This window comes from Rhinolophus sinicus, chromosome 16, assembly GCF_057876585.1.
Source record: "Rhinolophus sinicus isolate RSI-liver-muscle chromosome 16, RSI-T2T, whole genome shotgun sequence".
Classification (NCBI taxonomy): domain Eukaryota; kingdom Metazoa; phylum Chordata; class Mammalia; order Chiroptera; family Rhinolophidae; genus Rhinolophus; species Rhinolophus sinicus.
In genome coordinates, this window is record NC_142516.1 from 166,265,911 (window position 1) to 166,283,678 (window position 17,768).

At 33.8% G+C, this 17,768-nt stretch overlaps 1 protein-coding gene across 3 annotated transcripts in view; it reads right to left on the reverse strand.

Annotated features, from left to right (window-relative positions):
• Window positions 1-1,495: 1,495 nt before the first annotated feature.
• Window positions 1,496-17,768, reverse strand: part of UCHL3 (ubiquitin C-terminal hydrolase L3) — a 53,312-nt gene continuing 37,039 nt past the window's right edge. For 2 of the 3 annotated variants that reach the window (XM_019738157.3, XM_088792927.1), the window contains 3 exons: window positions 12,685-12,760; window positions 9,614-9,672; window positions 1,496-9,007 (listed from right to left, as the gene is read on the reverse strand). In XM_019738157.3, coding sequence (XP_019593716.1) covers window positions 8,924-9,007; window positions 9,614-9,672; window positions 12,685-12,760 — 219 coding nt within the window. In that variant the 3' untranslated portion in view covers window positions 1,496-8,923. Of the gene's footprint in view, window positions 9,008-9,613; window positions 9,673-12,684; window positions 12,761-17,387; window positions 17,580-17,768 lie in introns of all 3 variants that reach the window. The other variant, XM_088792928.1, reaches the window with a different exon arrangement.

Here is a 17,768-nt window from a genome sequence, read left to right on the forward strand (position 1 = left end):
TTCTCTGGGTTCCTCAATTTTTAAGAATGTTAAGGGGCTCCTGAAACCAAAAAGTTTGAGAACAACTGAACTCCATTTCAAAACCAGGTTGGTTGCTCAACAAATTCCTAATACTACATCGCTATCAACTATAGAATTAATATCAGAGAGATATGAATTGGCCTAAACATTTCTCTCTCCTTTGCTTTATTAATTTAGCTAAAAACATGACTTTCTCCAGGCATTCCATGCACAATTAGGAAACAATTGATGGCTCCTACCCCTGAAAAACTAGAAGCCTTCACTGGAATACTTGTAGCAATTAAGGTACATACTCTTTGTCTTCTGTAAATGGAAAAGAGCAAGGTAAAACAGGTGAACAGTTGGCTGTAAACATTCTTTCTGTGTTTATTTTGTCCATAAGCCATATTTTCTGAAGTTCTTAAAATCAGTACAATTGTGATCTTATCTTGAATACTTCATATGTACCTGGTTATTAAGCCATACCAGAAAATGGCTATAAGAGCAACCATTTTATCACATTAAAGAAATATTTTAGGCATTTGCATTTTGTTTATAAAACAAATCAATTTATCAAAAGAATGTATCTTTTAAATTATGCCCAGACCAGGAAATATTATGCTTTGGTCTCAATGGTAAAATATATGAAAAATGTTACATTCCCACTAACTGGGTATACTATTACCAAATGTGTACACTGACCTATAGTGGTGGTAGAGGATGGGAGGAATTCCTGGCTTCAAATACTTAGTATTCAGGGCAGAATAAAGAAAAATAACTTCCTACTGCTTAGCCCTAAAGGAAAATTCAAACGCAATCTTTTGTCATCTTCTACCACATGTAGGAGAGGCTCAGTAGCCAATGCAACTTCTCAGCAGACAGGTTTTACAACATTTTTTAAGACTAGTCTAATTTACGACCTTTGCATGTGCTTACAGTCTTTCATGTTTATGATACAAATAAACCCTCAAGCAATTTGTTTTCATCTTGTTTTCACATAACTTGTGCAGGACACAGAGATCTGACCCTTTAGCTCTTAAAGGATGCAGTATTAGACATAACTTATTAAATACCAACTATGTTTACATGTTGATAAAGGGCACAGTTTTGAATCAACTAAAATGTATCATTCATATCATTTGGGATTTGTGACCACATGGATTTTTATTTTAAATAATTCAATTTATACTCGTGTCTGTCTTATATATTTAAAAACCTTTATTATATAATTTTAAGCTTTTAAAATTATTTTAAAGAATCCATTTTGCAAAGTAGCTTTCAATATAGGCAAAGTAAATTAAATGCCTCTCAACGAAGGATTCCCAACCACCTTATCAATTAGACAATAAGGTAATGCTCATGATATATAGCCTTTATTATTTACATAACTTCCCATATAATATCTAAGAGTGGATTGTGGAAATATCATACTGGGGACTCTCACCTATCAAGTAGATGTAAGCAACAGACAGGTTCACTGTCCTAAACAAAGAAGTCAAGAGAAAGATTTAGAATAACTTTTATTCAAAAGCAGAACAAGTACAAGAAACTAAGGTATGGTGGAGTGGTGTGATCAACTGACATCGACACCAAAAAAATGTATCGCCCCCATGACACTGAATCTTCTACATCACAATAGTTTATGCACTTAAAAGGTCAAATTTTTGAAATCAAAAGAAGGAAAAGAAATAAAACTTAATTTCTGCCATCTGAAAACTCAGTGTATTCTATACTTGATTTTGGCAGTAATTTTTTTGAGAGCACAAGGAACTTCATTTTAGTATCTTACCACAGAATCTTACAAGCTAAAAACATTAACTATTAAATTTTATATATGTGTGTATAAAGCCATCTAAATTAGCTCTAAAAACCATTTACAATTACACACTTTTCAAAGTAGATTTACTTTAACTTCAGTCAAGGATTTAAATACTATACAGAAAATTTAGATGAAAGTTACTTGCCTTTTCAAAGTATGAAAGTGTGTGAGCATGTGTGTGTACAAATATATACATGTACATATGTACATATACCAGGGATGCCAAAAAAATGTACACATTTTAAGAGATGTTATCTATGTGTTACTTTTCAAAGTTTAACTGAATTACAATATTAATGTGTAGTATGACGTTTGCTCAAAAGATGGTGTTAATCAAATGAATGCTAGCATTATTCATTGTATTACAATTTTAATGCAGTTTTTTTCCTTTCTTAAAATGTGTATACATTTTTTTGGCACCCTCTGTGTATGTATATATACATACACATATGTTAGTTCCCAGGTAAAGCATATTTTACACACACATGCAAATATATACAAATGTACATATACGTGTGTGTATATATGTGTGTGTGTGTGTGTGTGTGTGTATGCTTTCCCTAAAGGAAATAAATTTCTATGAAAAGTTTAAAAAGTGATGAAAATACGCCATTTTGCACTTTTCTTACAAGCACCAATACAGAATCTTACATTTATAGATGCTTGTTTTGAAAGCTATATTATTAGCAAACATTAATAGCTGAAAATCTCTCTTAAATTATATTGCTCTCATTAAATGAAATAAGCAGGTTGTATATTATACACAGCTCAATTATAAAGCTTACTTAACAAACCCTATACACAAATCAGATTTCTTTGTTTAAACAATTTTTATACAGAATTAAGATGGTTTTCACTTAAGACACATTAAAGTTTGATTCACCATAGAATACACATAACATGTTTTAGTGACAAATGAACACAGAAAATATTAGAGGTTAAATATTATGGAGTTCATAAATGCTCCTTTGTTTCAATAATTTAAAGCAAACTATTACATCTGGTGAAAGTGAAGTTGATGTTCAGTCAACTTCCAAAAGTCCACCATGCAAAAACATCTCAAGTTTCAGTTTTCATTTTAGTTCCATTCACCTCAAATATATTATGGACATTAACGGAAATATCAATAATGACACACAACTTGATCACCCTTCGTGTCTTTCTATAAGCTTCCATACAAAATTAATCATTAATCTCTTCTACAAGTGCTAAGTTTTATGAAAGTGACTAAACAAAGTATTATAGGAAATAAAGCTCAAGGAGTAAAATTCTAGACATAACCTAAGAAGGAAGAAAATTTTCAAGTTTTATATTCCACAAGGAAATATCACCTAAAGTGTGTGCAAAAGAATGCTAATTCTACATGTTGTTCCATAAAATTTTTAGAAATTATATTCATAATGCATACAACAATTTTGTAAAAGCTCTGAGTTCTGTAATTGCCCTCACCCAATATATCTGCATTTTTAAAAGTTAACTTTCATTCAATGTTTTAAAAAAGTGCTTAACTTCAAATCCTTCTTGCCCATTAACAGTCAGCCAGGTTAGGATTCTTCATATTAAACTTTGAGAAACTATGTAAATTCTTAGTGAGATGCCATTAAGAACCTATTAAGAAATTATATAGTAAGAGAAATCTAGCAAGGTACAAAACTGCTTAGAAATATTTAAATTACTTAAGATAATATAGAAGAGCTCCCCACTCCCAGTGTGATGCCTCAAGCGGCCGCCATGTCTAAGTCTCCATCAACCTTGCTAATACTGTTCATTCCACCCTAGTGATTCCCTGAGACCCTGTCCCACCCTATTTGCAGGCCCACCCAAGCCGCATCCAATGGCTTTCCCATACAAATGGCTTGTCTTGGCTCATGCTGTGGACTTTCCTAAAATCTCTCAAAGGTCCACAAACGCCAAACAAGTAGCATTTGGCCTCATCATGCCCAGTACCTCTTGCTAAGCAGCCCCAAACCCAGCACTATCAGCAGCCAGCCTCAGTTTGCAACTTAGCTTCTCCCAGGCACCTCCATGGACAGCAGAAGAGACAATCATCTGCAGAGCACTTTGTTGCAGGGAACAGGCACAGCTGACCTTGGCCTGCAACAGAGCCCTTCCCAAGAGGCCCTAGAACCAACACACCCAGAGGCCAGATTCAGACCACGCCAGAGCACCACTCAACCACTTCCACAAAGACACACCCAAAAGGCAGACTGGGCAGGCACCAAAGCCCTGCTAAAGCAAATCTTGCTCTGCAGGGTCAGCCCTTGCATAATAGTTCCTCCATTGTAATTATAGCCAGTCCTCACAGTCAATCAGCCTGAGGGTCAATCCCTCCAACTGATACACAGACAGCAACCAAGGCTCAACTACAATAGGAAGGCACACAGAACCCACATAAGAGACACACCTGGAGCAGCTTGCTCAGGTGACCAGGGAGACTGTGCCACTGGGCCCCAGAGGATACCTACTACATAAGGCCACTCTACCAAGACTGGGAGATGCAGCATTTCTACCAAAAACATAGAAGCAAACACAGGAAGGTAGCCAAATTGGGGAGACAAAAAACATGTCCTAAATGAAAGAACAGAACAAAGCTCCAGAAAAAGAACTAAATAAAATGGAGACAGACAATCTGTCAAACACAGAGTTTCAAACACTGGTTATAAGGATGCTCAATGATCTCAGAGAAAACTTCAACAAAGAGATAGAAAACATAAAAATGGAGACAGAAAACATAAAAGATAACCAGTCAGAAATGAAGAATGTAATAGCTGAAATGAAGAACATGTCAGAGGGAATCAACAGTAGATTAGATAAAGCAGAAGAGCAAATCAGCACTTTGGAAGAAGGGGTAGCAGAAAACACCAAATCAGAACAGCAAAAAGGAAAAAAATAATTTTAAAGATGAGGATAGTTTAAGGGCCTCTGGGACAACATCAAGAGTACCAACATTCAAATCATAGGGGTACCAGAAGGAGAAAAGACAGAGCAAGGAATTGAAAACCTATTTGAAGAAATAATGACTGAAACTTTCTTAACCTGGTGAAGAAAATAGACATATAAGCCCAGGAAGTGCAGAGTCCCAAACAAGATGAACCCAAAGAGGCCCACACCAAGACACATTATAATTAAAATGTCAAAGGTTAAAGGCAGAATCTTAAAAGCAGCAAGAGAATTACCTACAAGGGAGCCTCTGTAAGATTGTCAGCTGATTACTCAACAGAAACTTTGCAAGTCAGAAGGGACTGGCAGCAAATATTCAAAGTGATGAAAAGCATGGACCTACAACCAAGATTACTCTACCCAGCAAACCTATCATTTAGAATCGAACAATAGATAAAGAGCTTCCCAGACAAGAAAAAGCTAACAGATTTCATCACTACCAAACCAGTATTACAAGGAATGTTAAAGGAACTTCTTTAAAAAGAAGAAACAAAAAAAGATAAAAAAATATAAACAATAAAATGGCAATAACCACGTTATCTATCAAAAATTACTTCAAATGTAAATGGATTAAATGTTCCAAAAAACATAGGGTGGCTGAGTGGATAAGAAAACAAAACCTTTACATATGCTGCCTACAAGAGACTCACTTCAAATCAAAAGGCACACACAGTCTGAAAGTAAAGGGATGGAAAAAAATATTTCATGAAAATGGAAATGAGAACAAAAAGTTGGTATAGCAATACCTGTACCAGACAAAATAGACTTTAAATCAAAGGCTATAACAAAAGTCAAAGAAGGAATCAGTAATCCCACTTCAGGGTATTTATCAGAAGAAACCCAAAATGCTACTTCAAGGGGACCTGTGTATCCACATGTTCATTACAGCATTGCTTACAATGGCCAAAATATGGAGGCAGCCTGAGTCTCCGTCAATGGATGAATGGATAAAAAGAAGGTACATATTTACAAGGGAGTATTACTCAGTCATAAAAAAGAATGACATCCTGCCATCTGCAACAACGCGGATGGATCTAGAGGGTATTGTGCTGAGTGAGACAGAGAAAGACAAATGTCATATGATTTCCCTTATACGTGGACTCTAGAGAACAGGAAAAATGAACAATCAAAACAGAAACAAGGTCATAGATACAGACAACATTTTGACGGTTGCGATTTGGGGGGAGGGAGGATTAAGTACACATTGCAAGTTACAAAATAGTCATAGGATGTAGAGTATAGCACGGAGAATATAGTCTGTAGTAATAACTATGCATGGCATCAGATGGGTACTGGATTTATCAGGGTGATCACTTTATAAGTTATATAAATGTCTAATCACAGTGTTGTACACCTGAAACTAATATAATATTGTATGTCAACTGTAATTTAAAATATATACATATATAATAGATGTGAGTACAAAATGCACACACTGTAACAAAATAATAAAAAAACACTAGGTTTTGTTAATTGGCATCACAAAAACATTAGCTACGATGCTTATAGAATTGTTTCAGGTTATTTCTTCATCCCTGTTGACATCACTTCATTTAAGCCCTTTTCACCATAGAAACATGTTCAATTTAAATACCTTCCTAAATGACTTTCCTTATTATAGTGTTTCTTCTAATCCAGTGCTTCCCAAATTTAATATGCATATGAATTACCCAGGGGTCTTATTGAAAATGCAGGTTCTGATTTAGTAGGTCTGCCTCAGGAATCTACATTAACTCAGTGAATCCTGTATAAACATTTACACTCAATTTTATAAGAACTTCATTCTGGACCAATCTCGTTTCTCTCCTAAGGGCTATACTCTTTCCAACCCAACCCAGCTCTGCATTTTTTGGGGAGGATGGGAGTGGAGGTAAAATGTATATACACCGAAGTAGACTTTAAATGAAAAATTCAATGAATTTTGATAAATGTATACACCTGTGTAACCAAACTCTCACAAAAAGATACACGATATTCCCATCATAACAACCCTGTTTGACTGAGTTTTATAAATACCCTTCCACCTTTCCACTGCCTTCTACGTATCAAGACTCAGCTGAAGCCCTTCCTTCTTCAAACTTCACTCACATACCTCCACCTAAATTACTATAATACTATCTGTTTATCCATGGGCATATGTTCCAAGACTCCAGTGGATGCCCGAAACTGTGGATAGCACCAAACCCTATATATACTGTTTTTTCCCCTATACATGCATATTTTTTCACTTACAGGACGTACTTTATGGCTTCTCTGGTATATCCAAATTGCCAGCATCACTGCTCTTGTGCTTTGAACATGAGCACTGCATAACCACAACTATCAATCTGACAACTGAGCTGGCTACCAAGTGACTAACAGGCCAAGTAAATATAGGGTGGACGCATGGGATAAAGGGGTGGATCACGTCCCAGGCAGGACGGAGTGGGGCAGTGGGAGATTTTCACGCTACTTAGAATAGCACACAATTTAAAACTTATGAATTATTTCTGGAATTTTCTATTTAATATTTTCAGATTGCATTTGACTGTGGATAACTGAAGCCGCAGAAAGTAAAATACCAGATAAGGGGGATCTACTGTACTTTTAAGACCTAGCCATCACCATCTCTCACTGAGCAAACCCACGGGGCTCCTCACAAGTCTCTCTACCTCTTCTTACTCCTCTCCCCTCTCTTCTTAGTCCTCTCCCCAATATATTACCCACAGAGTAGTCAGAGTGATCTTCTAAAATTATAAATCAAATCAGGTCACTCTCTTGCTTAAAACCCTGCAACGGTTTATCATCACACCTGTAATAAATCCAAATGCCTTACCTTGTATTCCTGTATCCCCTCCTAAGCCCCTCCTTCTCTGACCTCACCTCTTGCTACTTTCTCCACTACTTTCTATGCTCTGGTCATATGAACCTTCTTTCTGGTCCTACAACACATTGAGATTTTCCCACTGTAGGGACGCTGAGTTAATTATTCCCTCTATTCTTCCCTACCAACTTTCTATTACTGGCTACTTTTTGCTATTCAGAGCTAAAATTCAAAATTACCTCCTCATAGAAACCTTCCCTGACCACAAAATCTTAAGTACACACTCAGTCACTCTCTAACACAAATCTGACTTTAATTTTCTGCATAGCGTCTGTCATTGGTATGTATCCTATTCATGTGTTTGTCTCTTCTCACAAGAACATAAGCTCCACGACTATAGAACTTGATAGTGTTCACTACTGTAACTCCAGCACTTAGAACAGTGTCCATCTCATTACAAGTGGATGCTCAACAAATATTTGCTAAATAAATAAACATATATGATATACCGTATTTTGCTGTGTATAATGTGCTTCCATGTATAATGCGCACCCATGTTTTTGGCCCAAACTTACAGGGGGAAAAAAAAATCTTTCAATTTTTTAATTCACATTTTTATTTGTTTACATTTAGGTACTTGTTTTTTGTATTATAAAGGAATTTTAGTATTTATTTTCTAACATATTATGGTACAAGAAATTTTATGTTAATAATTACAAAACACAAGAACAGATACAAGGTATTACAAGAAATTTTATGTACCGGTAACAAATTTACGATATTTACACATCATAGAAAAGAATTCTTGGCCATTGCAAGTTCGTCTTAAATTCAATAAAACCAATTACCATATTCCAGTATATTATTTTGCATATGGATATCACTATTGGTTTCTAGAGTTATACTTTTAACTCATAAGCATAAATAAAATAATTTAAAACATTTATATAGATACAGAATTAGTACTACTCATGTATAATGAGCATCCTTATTTTTCTCTCACAAATTTGTGCAAAAAAGTGCTCACTATACATGGCAAAATACGGAACATATATTCATACTAGGCAGATGGAAATTGTGTCTGTGTTATCCAAGACAAATCATCTTATAAAATTTAAAAGAATAAGAAAGCTATTGCTAGTCATTAAACAAGGTAAATCCTTGGGAAGAAAAGGGAAGAAAATAACAGGAGCTTTGAGGCAAAAATAATATAAAACACAGGTTAAGTCAAAGTTTAATTCACATAAAGTTTAATCAGTCAAGTTAATGAAAATATCAAAATTTTTGAGTTAGTGTATGACAGCAAAAATTTAATTTATGTTGTAAGTAATACAGTATTTGGTGTTTCCATTACTGACAAGCTATGCTGCAGAAAGAGCAATTGCATTGAATCTTAATTCATCAGGGTCACGTTCCATAAACTTCTTGCAAACTTCTATGGCATCCTATAGGAAAAATAAAATGCATAATTTCTCAGTTTATAAACAAGTGTTTTACTTACAAATGATAAGTACATGTTCCACATTTTCCTAATTCATACTAATACTACATGCAGACTTCTGTTTCCAAATGAAAAATAAATTAAGGCACACCAGAAGAATGCACAGTTTGTGGTCTAATCTGCTTAGTATAAGTAACAACAGTTTAAATACAGTGCTCTTTCTTAAGAAACTTTTAACCTCACACTTACTTATTTCATTGATTCTAAGCCACACAATTTGTTCATAAATTTAAAAATCTCTAAAATCAGGATCAAGACACAAATGATGGTACCTCGGATTCAGTGAAACATGGAACATGATGAGCAATTCTTTCAGTACTATTGTTGTCTTTTTCACATTTGACACTTGTTCACACAAAGCTCTGAAAACGTCTTTGCTGTAGGTTTTTAACACTAGTTCAAATTTTTCTTTTTGGGTTTTCTCAAGAGAGCAAGGAAAAGGAAGCATCCTAACACAGATAAAATGTTATACAAGTGACCTTCAGAGATGTTTTAAAGATAACAAGCACATTAGTAACACTTAAAGTGGGCCAACAAGTTTTACTGTTACCTCTAATAACGTTTCATCACTAGTTTCACCATGGTTAATTGGAAATGGTTTCCGTCCATCTGTAAAAAATAGACCAACAGTTGACTGTTTAGCTCTTTGTACAAAATAATGTATTTTCAGCTTCCACTTTCCCCTTCTCACAGTGAGGCATGAGTTAAAATGTATTTAAAATAATATATCAAGAAACCAACTATTTTAAATGTGCTACCTATAATGTTTTTTAACATTAAAAGCTATTAGAACCTTGCTACCATGTTTAAAAGCCTAAATTATGTTCGTAAACAGAATTTATTAGAAATACATACTGGCTTTAATTTCCTAAAAAGAATATACAAAATTAATAAGTCAGTTTTTTAAAAAGTCACGGTCCCGTTTTTACCCTCAGAAATATGAAAAAATTATTTCTTCACTTTAAAATCTAAATCAGAAGGCTTCTAAGTAAGATTGACATGTTTACACCAATGAAAGGAAGCCATCACAAGGTTTATATATTACTCCTGGTAACTGTGTTCCCCGAAGGCAGTATTATAAAGCAATAATCAAATAATACTGGATTACTTTACTGACCACCAAAAATAATTTACCATAATCATAATCATCTTGAATAAACTAGTACTTTTTAACTACTATGAAAAACTGAAAAAGTCCAGAATTATATAAACTCATGCTAACCCAAAGTTAATTGATAATCTATATATTATATCCAAATCTATAATTTCAGATGTCTTCTAAGTGGCAGTTCAAGTTTAACCCATAAAACACTATCCCTTATATAATTCCATGGCTTCTAAACATAATAAAATTTTTTCTTTAGAAAACTAAGTCTTTATATTGGACAATGGAGCAACATGAATATTACTTACCATGTTACATGCATAATATAATCATTTAACCAATAAACAAATATGATTTCAGCAGTTACTACATGTCCCCTACTAGGCCAAATATAGAATTTACTTTGCTTGCAATTATATAAAACATAACTTTTGCTTTGAAAGACATAACAACAATCTTTTGAATATATATATATATATATATATATATATATATATATATATATATATATATATATATAGTGATGGACTTGGCCTAACAGATACTTTTAAAGACAAATATGAGCAAAAATTAACCAAACAAACGGTTACTTAGAAATGATTTTTTTCTTAAAACCATATGCGGTTCTCTTAATCACTATTTTCTATTCACTAACACAACACTCCTCTTGCTCAACATTCCTTCTAAATGTATTAGGAATCCACATCCACAGCCAATTTCCCTTGCAACTGCCCATCTTCATTTGTCTTTTACTTTTCCCTGTTCTCTGACATTTCAAATACTATGGCTATTCTTTAGAACTCTGAAACTCTTGACACTCATTTAAAGAATGTAAGCCCCAAAAGGCTCTAATTCTCCATTAGCCATATTGCTCATTCTTGCTAAAGACTATCTAAACCAAGTAAGATTTCAGTAGTTCTGCCTTTCTTTTCTGATGTTCTTACTTCAAACCAATTTAAAAATCCTTTTGTGTTGATTTTGGCATGCTATAAAAGAGGACCATTCTTTGAAGCTTACATGACGCTTACCCTTGAAATGTCTTTCCTTCTACTGCTAGCTAACCAGTCAAATCGAGTTTTTCACACAACTCTTTGCTTCCCACTGAAATGATCAGAGTTTTAAGAAAAACACATTTTTGATGTTGTTTGTTCTATTACTAAATCTCTCATCCTGAATGTCACTATTACTTTTATAGTCTCTGGTTATGGATCATGTTTATTGTTTCTCTGGCCTTTCCTACATCTACTTTCTTGAAGTCAACAGAATATGCTTGTAAGTCTAAGCATTCTCTTTATTTCCACTTCTACTAGTTATTCTTTATTATTAAAAATTCAGAGTAGAAATGAAGCTTCCAGCAATCAGACACTTGAAATCCCCATACACTATTGTATTTTATCTCTATGTAGATTTTATAGATGGAATTAACAAAGCATGTATCTTCCAAAGTGCTCTGCAGGTCTGTTATGTACTCCTATAACAATGATTTCTTTTCATTTCAGTTTGATTCCTACTCAAATCTCTCTACAATAGTAGACAGCATTCAGGGGTGCACATTTCTATAAATATTATGCTCTTTCCTTTCCTTGTGCCCTTTAATAAAGCCATTTCTTTTTAATAAAGTGTATGATTCTGCTGCCATATTCCAAACATAAAATCTATTTAAATTTTATGGACCACATTTATAGTCACAATGTCAGTCCTTTCAGAACTCTTCTGCCTTTACATAAGGTAAGGCAAATGAAAGTGGTATGTTAATATTGAAAAGGACTTCATTTTTGTTTCATTATTTGGCCTTTTTTTTTTTTAACCCAAGAAGGTCACATGGAGGACAAAAAGGACTCACAAGTACTATATACCAGTTTTGAAAGAATCATACGAAGTTCCTCTCTGAATGAGGCAATTAAAATTAGGAGGATCTCTTCAAGATAGTCCATGAAATAGTCTACCTATAATTAAATTTTTAACAAAGTAAGTGCAGGTGTAGGCCAAATTACTAAGTAATTAATCATGGGTACTTTGACATATGCCCTAGGAACTTGTTGCCCAAAAGTACAGACTTCTGTAAAGTCCTTTAAACAAACAGATGTAATATAAAAGCCTGAAAACGAATGATACCCATTACTGAATACAAAAACTAGTCATGGAAATTGCACTGTTTTAAAACTAGTTTCAGGATCAAGATGGTTTATCCAGATGTTGATGATAACCAACTCAATAATTTAGTAAAGACTGAAGTGACTTACAGGAGTTTCCTATCATGATTTTTGCTTTCCTGCTTTGCTAAAATGCAAAGGTGGGATGCAAACATTCTTGAATTGTAAGTTGCTTGAACACCAAAAAAAATTTATTTTCTCTACTAAAATGTCTTAAATGGAGAGCTTTCATTATGTCCACTCAATGTCATACGACAATTGATTAATTTAAATAAGCACAATAAATATCAATGGTTGGTTCTGTTTATCATAAATACAGACTTTCCCATTTCTTTCCCCAGAATAAATTTTAAAAGTTCTTACCTAATTCATAGAGATGCCCATCTACGTGAACTAATGCAATAAAATGAAGATCTACTTTTTCATCTATACTTGGTGCCTAGGAGGGAAAAACATGTATTACATATGTTAATAGTCAAACTAATCAATCAAGTACATGTAAACACATACAGATACTGTTTCCCCGAAAATAAGACCTAACCAGAAAATAAGTCCTAGCATGATTTTTCAGGATGACACCCCCTGAAATAAGCCCTAATGCGTCTTTTGGAGCAAACCTTAATATAAGACCCGGTCTTATTTTCGGGGAAACACGGTAATATCAAATGACAGGAGAGAGTAGTTATCCAAAATAATTGAAGGCTTAACCTTTGATATTGTAGACAAAGAATGAATATGTTTACATTTATAACATGCTTACCCATCAAAAAGAAAAATGTCTGACTAAAAGCATATCTTTCTTAATCTCAACAACCTAAAAAGCTAAAGATTGTTCACCTTCAAAGCCCCAATGCTTAGCACAATGCCTGGTATATAGCAGATGCACAATGCATACTTGCTGAGTTGAAATGAATGCATGAAGTGATTTCTCTAATTTTTGAAATTTGATACAAAAGTTTTTTTAAAATTTAATAGCATAGACAGAAAAAAAAAAAAAAAACTCTTTTCAAGTTAATTTTAAGACACCAAGAAAGTTCTCCCCTTAATGGCTTGACCTTGATAATCTCATTTTTCGAACAATGCAATGTAAATAGTGTTAGAATTTTTAAAAGTATCTTCATTCATCCTAGATTCATAAAGTTTAAAAATGAATAGGTGCAGGACAATATTCCAGAAGATTAAAGGATAAGAGCAAATTAAAGTACAATTAACTGTAGCCTATGATTTTTTCTCTTGCTTGCTTAGTGAACTATTTGAAATTAAAAGTATACCTAGGTGGTTTGGTCTTTCTTTCTTTCTTTCTTTTTCTTTCTTTCTTTCTTTCTTTCTTTCTTTCTTTCTTTCTTTCTTTCTTTCTTTCTTTCTTTCTTTCTCTCTCTCTCTCTCTCTCTCTCTCTCTCTCTCTCTCTCTCTCTCTCTCTTTCTTTCTTTCTTTCTTTCTTTTTTGTTGTTTTTTTGGCTTACCAAATTCAATTTGCGTGAGCAATATCTACTATATTTGTTAGACATTCAAGTAACATATGCAAAGTAAATACATAATTAACTGCTAGTGTCTATAATATGCACTGACTACCGTTAACACTAGTATGTGTTGGCTATACATCAAATCTAAATGGTTTGAAATGAAATACCATCACTTTATATAAATTCAAGTACAAATTTTAGAGGTAGAAGTTTTACAGAGGCATAAATCGAATTATTTCTCATATTACTTAACATCCTGTAAATAACACATTAGTATCTTAACTCTAAAATGTATACGTTTCTCACCCTCCAGTAATTATACGATTTTTTTATATAATTGTCGTCTTTGCAATATGAAGTTTTTCAGATGCAGAAATTAAAAGGTACAGAATAAACATTATTTCTTGGATTTATAATATGGTTCTAAAACATTTACAGATAGAGTGACTCATCGCATTATTCTTCAGAAATTATTTCCCTCAAGTTTATGAATGAGAGAACCACAACAAAAATTGATGTGGCAAACTAGGGCTTCCTAACTTCAACTTAGAACTAAAGAATTCCACAGTTGGTAGGAATCCACGTTAACTGGTTTTACTGTTGCTCCAATACTAGACTCCTCTCTATCACAGGCCCATCTTGTGGTAGTTAGTCCCCAACAACAGGGAACTAACTGCCTCTAGGTTCTGAGGCAGGCATTCCATCTTTGGGCAGTGTTGTTCAAGGCATCCCTCATACTGAGGCTACAACAATATTTCCCAGTGTTTTCCATCATCTTAGAAAAAGTCTAATCGCTCTCAAGTATGGTATTTCTTCAAATACTTACAAATGGTGATAATGAGTCCCTTACTTTCCTGGTCTGAGAATCAAATATATTAGTGATCACTCAATCCAATGCCCCAATTTTACCAATAAGCATCAGAGAATCCAGTTTTTCAAGTCTAAACCTAGGCAATTCTACAAACTAAATCCAATTCTATTTAAAAAAATACTAGAAAGAATTATTTATCCAACTAGGAAAGAATCTCATTTTACTTATTTTAAGACATAATTCACCAATAAGATATCAAGTATTTTAAGTCTTTTGGCTATTGTGATTTCAAAAATTACTTTACCACCATCTCTTAAGAATAATATATCTTATAGCTTCTATATGTCGTATTTGTCAGTAAATACAACCGTGCTAAAGTAATATGACTGGACTCAGAGATCTGAATATGCACCCAATCCCTCTGAGCATTGGGTTTCTTACCTGTTTTGTGGTTTGAATAAAATGAATGAAAGTACATCGTAAACTGTTAAGTGCTATCTAAATATTATGTATTATTACAATATTAAAACTATCACAAATGTGAGAAATCACTACATCTAGTGACTCAAAGTTGTGAGTCATTTTACCTTTTATCCAAAAGTGCATATTAAAGAATACAACACTCTGAAGAGGACATGAAAGGCCTTCAAATTATTATAAAAGGCAAGCAAAGCTCAAAAGTTCCAAGACTCCCACAAAACATCAGTACCTGTTATGGGCCTTTTCCTTTGGTAAACTTTAATTAGCACGAAAGTCTAATATCTGCAATTATCCAATTGCTTAAAAATTATTCCACCCCAAAACAAGAATAAATAAAAAGCAAATTCCAATAAGTTTTCTGTTTAAAAAAGTGACCAATAAATAAAAAGGCAAAAACAAGAAGCTATAGATTGGATCATTTTTACCTGCACTTACATATATTATTTTTCACAAAGTTCCATAATTTAGAATACTTAGCTCAAAGAACTAAAAATATAACAAATTAATCACATAAAAATTGATTAAATACTAAATAGAAATGTCAAATTATAAAAAAATATACTTTAAATTTAAATTATAATTGTATGGCACTTAATATATACCAGGCACTATTCTAAGTACGTTACAAGTATTCACCAATTAATCATCATATAGGCCGTACACGGTAATATATATTCATTTTACTCTCAAGAAATCTGAGGCACAGAAGTGTTAAGTAACATGCTGCAGGTCACACAGCTAGAAAGTGATGTAATTTGGTTTCAAATCCAGGCAGTGTCATTCTAGAATCCATGTGGTTAACCACTAGACTATGAAAATATTTATGAAGCTATAAAGCAATGGAATTAATATGGAGAAAAGATCAACAATATATAAAAACACACAAAACAGGAAAAAACAATTTTTATAACATGTTCATTTACATTTAGAATAATTTTAAGTACAAAGGAATTTATTCATATTTATAATAAATTGTGCCCAAGTCAGAATTTACAAAATTAGGGTTTTACTGTGATCATCTAACGCACCTTATATCTCCTACTTTGCCAAGTAGTATATGGCACGGCAGGGAAGCAACAAATATCAAATGAAAAATGAATAAAAATGACAAATGCACATTGTGACCCAATGAGGATAATGAAATAGAGAGACATCAGTTTGTTGATACTCAGCACAAATGAAAGGCTGTTTGGATGACCATACTGATATTTGGTAAAAGCAGATGTTTAAGAAAGTGTCAAGACACCACTTCATAACTTGAGTACAGCCCTAGAGGAGTAAATATGGGGGAGGAAAGCATGTTTGACACCAACTTCTTTTTTTTAAAGCATTAAATGTATGTGTAATCAGACTTCCTCTGGCTTCGAAAGTCATGATGATTTATAAAGTGTTAAATTTCTTATAAACGTATGGCATACACCAAAACTTTCAGATATAGCATTTCTAGGTAGGCTCTACCAAACCAGTCATTACCACTAACAGTTTAAAACATCAGAGAGATAGATCAGTAGGTGCCGAATCCTGCAGTTTATTTCAATTCTGAGAATTAATAGAATTCTATCATCAACTTCAACATTTATGATAATTAGCAAGATTACAAGAACAAATGTATTTTTAATAGTTTGCTAATATTATCAACCAAAGAAGGAGAAATCATAAAATTAGTGGGAAGCCTACATCAATTCAAAGGAGAAAATCTTCACCTCCTACTTGGAAAGACGGTTAGAAACTGAATAGGCAGGGAAGATTGGATCAAGATTAAACCAAGTACCTGAGCCACCTCAAGGAATAAAATAGCTTAGATGAAACACCCTACACCATGGAGGATTAGATTAAGGATAGAGTAAGTAAAGCACCCCAGAGCATGACAAGAGACTAAAGTCATGTTCAGAAACATGAAAAAAATAAATAAATAAATAAAGAGATGGCAAAGAACACAGAAGGTACACAGCATTTGTTGACCTGAGTCAACTAAATGAAATTGGAAAGATGAAGGTAAGAGAATACATATTCACTTTAACAACTGAAAGGAACTTAAACATTATCATGAATGCTGATCAGTACTCATCAAAAAGCAGGCACCCTTACGTTGGCAGGATATGGAGTGGAAAGATGGATGTTCACCAAGACACTGGTGAAAGTCAAGCTAGACTGCAAAGCATAGAGGTATGTTTGCAATCTTATTGGGGGAGAAAAAGCTAATGGTTGAGTGAACCAAGAGGAAAGCACTTTGAAGACGGAAGAAGTTTAAGGGAATAAAAAGGACTGTCCTTGTCACTGGAAGAAGAGATGGAAGATTGACTACACTTACAACAGAATGGAGACCCAAAGATGGTAGGCGTAAGAAGGGTCGCCAGCGACGAACACGGAGAGATGGACTGGTAGCCTTTGCAGGGTCTACATGGTTACGTTTGACCCAGGGCAGGGATGCATGGTGACACAATGATGAGGCCTTCGTTCTGCAGTGGCTAGAATGAGGCTGTGATGAGGATGGCGAGGAGGACTACATAATTAAAAAAGAGAACATTTCACTTAGACCACGTTACTGGGCCATCATTTATTCTTAAAAGCAACGTATGGTCATGCTTGTATTTACATGGTCTACTACTTTTAATCAACCATAATCTAGAAAAAGATGGTGAACGAATTTTGGTTAAAAGAGGGTAAAGTGGAAATGTATAACCAAGGCATC